The sequence below is a fragment of the Terrapene carolina genome, unplaced genomic scaffold, assembly GCF_002925995.2.
Source record: "Terrapene carolina triunguis isolate 2854851 unplaced genomic scaffold, T_m_triunguis-2.0 Scaffold31608, whole genome shotgun sequence".
NCBI classification, from domain to species: Eukaryota; Metazoa; Chordata; order Testudines; family Emydidae; genus Terrapene; species Terrapene triunguis.
In genome coordinates, this window is record NW_020695959.1 from 5165 (window position 1) to 8003 (window position 2839).

General features: G+C 64.7%; 1 protein-coding gene across 1 annotated transcript in view; it reads right to left on the reverse strand.

Moving 5' to 3' along the window:
- Nucleotides 1-2738, reverse strand: part of DPH2 (diphthamide biosynthesis 2) — a gene marked incomplete at its 5' end in the record, with an annotated part of 3162 nt that extends 424 nt beyond the window's left edge. Inside the window, 2 exons of the mRNA XM_026662975.2 lie at nucleotides 310-951; nucleotides 2376-2738. Of these exons, the coding sequence (XP_026518760.1) occupies nucleotides 310-951; nucleotides 2376-2738 (1005 nt within the window). The remainder of the gene's footprint in view (nucleotides 1-309; nucleotides 952-2375) is intronic.
- Nucleotides 2739-2839: the final 101 nt, after the last annotated feature.

Genomic DNA, 2839 nt, shown 5'->3' on the forward strand with positions numbered 1-2839 from the left:
GGCTCCAGCTCACCCAGTGAGTCAGGGTGGGAGCTGCGGCCAGATAACGTGTGAGAACTGGGTATGGCAGGGCCCCCGGCTACTCCAGCCCTGGCCTCTCCCAGCAGGGGGCACTGTGGGGAGCGGGACAGGAGCGCTGGCTGGGGGGGGAGCCCCAGCCCCAGCCTCTCCCAGCAGGGGGCACTGTGCAGAGCGGGACAGGAGCGCTGGCTGGGGGGGAGCCCCAGCCCCGGCCTCTCCCGGCAGGGGGCGCTGCAATAGCTCCCGGCGGCTCTGGCGCTACCCCCTGGCATGGCGCCGGCACGGTACCTGGCAGCAGGTCTCTGAAGTCAGTGACGTAGAGGCTGCTCCACTCCCGGGCCGGGTTACAGGCCAGCTCCAGCTCATAGGGCGTCACCACGGGCCGGTAGAAGTCCCTGGAGTCCAGCAGGGAGTTCTGGGGACAAGCCACCAGCACGAACACGTCCACCTCCAGGAAGTTGGCCAGCTTGGCAGGGCTCAGCTTGCCCATGGCCAGGGTGTAGCTGCGCTTGCCAGCCCGGCGCAGGGTGTCCCGCAAGTGCTCCAGGACGGAGAGGTAGCCGGCCACGCCCAGCGTGCCCACCAGGATGCCCACCACGCGGGCGTCCCGGGCCCGCTCCACCAGGTAGAGGCGCCGCAGCAGCGCCCGGTTGGCGTCGAGGCTCTCGTGGCGCCCGCAGCCCGTGGCCGGGTCGAAGGAGCTGAAGGGGCAGCGGTTCCAGCTCAGCATGAAGTTGGTGAGGGCCAGGCCCTCGGCGCCCACGTAGAACACGGCGTAGTCCTGCAGCCCGCGCCGCGCCGCCACGGCAAAGAGGCGCCCAAACTGCCGCACCAGCCCCGGGCCCTGCAGGCAGTCGGGGGCCCCGTCACTCGCCAGGCGGGAGAAGACGACGTGGGGGTACTCTGGGCCCAGCAGCTGCTCCAGCTCACCTGGGGGGGAGGGATGACAGGTTGAGCAGGCCCCAGGCAGGCCAGCCCCATGCACAGAGCCCCCCGGGCAGGGGCAGGAGAGGGCTGCCAGGCAGGGGCATCGGCAGGCCTGTGTATGGAGGACCCAGGCTGGGGCAGCAGGGGCTGGCGAAGCCCAGGGGATGGGACTGGCCAGCCCACCCAGTTTGGTTCCTGCTGCTCTGATCCCCCCCCCAGGCCAGGCTGGGCCCCGGAGGGGGCACGCGACCCCCCGTGCACGCTGTGACCCTGCAGCCCAGATTCCCCACTGTGGTATGATTATGGTACAAGATTAGTCGTGTGAGGGGTCTCGGGAAAAGGGCAGATTTGCCGGATAGGATCACCCTCTTTGGGTCAGTTTTGTATCTGGAGTTATAAATATTGACTAGGGACCTGTACTTCCAACGGGCTCACTCTGGGCGACACCCACAGCCAGCCTGTCAGGTACAGCAAGGAAGAAGCCAGACAGTGCCGATGGCCCATCAGCAAAGCCAAGGGGCCATGGAAGAGCTGAGCCTTCCGGTGAACGTTGCAGCCAGCCAATGACTAATGGCTGCTAGCACCCAGCAAGGACATGTGACCAGACCACATGACACTGAACTCCATTTTGGTACCTGTATTTTTCCACAAACTGGGCTGGGAACTTAGCTGGAAACAAAGGGAGAGACATCACAATTGGTCTTCACTCCCCCGCACCCCCACCCCTGGAAGAAGCTCCAAAAGACAAAGGACTTGGAACGGGGGAGGGGCACCCCGTCTGCCCAGCAATTGCAGTCTGTGCCTTACTGTGCAGGCCGGCTTGGACCATCCGTCAGGGTGAGAAACAGCTCATTCAAATCCCACCTATCTAGTGTGTTAGGCTTAGTTTGCGGTTTTGTTTATTTGCTAGGTATCTGCTTTGCTCTCCCTTAGAATCACTTCGTCTCTTTCTGTAGTTAATAAACCTGTTTTATGTTTTCTCTTAACCAGCGTGGCTTTAAGTGAAGTGTCCGGAAAATCTCCGCTTGGTTAACGCAGGCTTGTTGTGCACGTCTCTCCCTGCCCGAGGGAACTATCTTAACGAGCTTGAACTGTACAGATCCACGTGCGGTGCAAGACGCTGTAATACTGGGTTAGACTCCAGCACGGGTGCCAGGCTGGGGAGCTGGCAATTGGCTGCTGTCTCCTGTTTGTCCTTGAGTGGCTCGGGTGAAGCACTCAGGTCCCTCAGCTGGGTGTGTGGCGCCACCTGCTGGCGCGTTGGGTGATAACAGGGCCTGGAGAGGCTGGCTGGGTCACCAGCGGAGCAGCGTGAGACAGGCCAGCCCAGTTGGATGGTTCAGGGGCACCGCGGTTCCCACGGCCCCCAGACAGCACCCGGGGGTGACAACCCGTCACGCACGGCCCACCCCGGATGCCGCTCTCACCTAGCGCGTGGGCGTAGACCACGTCACTCAGCACCACCACGTGGCTCTGGGGGTCAGGGTAGAGCTCCCGGAAGGCCCCCGCGCAGCGCTCCGTGTCCAGGGGCTGCCGGCCAAACACGTGCAGCACCGGCAACTTCCTGCAGGGGCTGAGACACGCGGGGCCGTAGTGCACCACGGCCTCCGCCCCCACGTGCTCCGCGGCCACCTCGTCCACGCAGCAGCTACCGGAGGAAGGGAGAGTGTCAGCCGGAGACACGGCGACCTGGGGGGGGCCGCGGGCAGCACAGCGCAGGAGGCTGCTCTCCTCTGCCCCCACCTCCTCCCGCAGGGCCCTGCGCTCCGACACCGGGGTGCCCAGCCACTCTGGGCACAGTCACAGCAGGCTCAGCATCGCTTTGGGCAACCTCCCCAGAGCCTCCACGGGCCTGGCAGCCCAGCAGTGAGCAATGCGCCCTGCTCCTCAC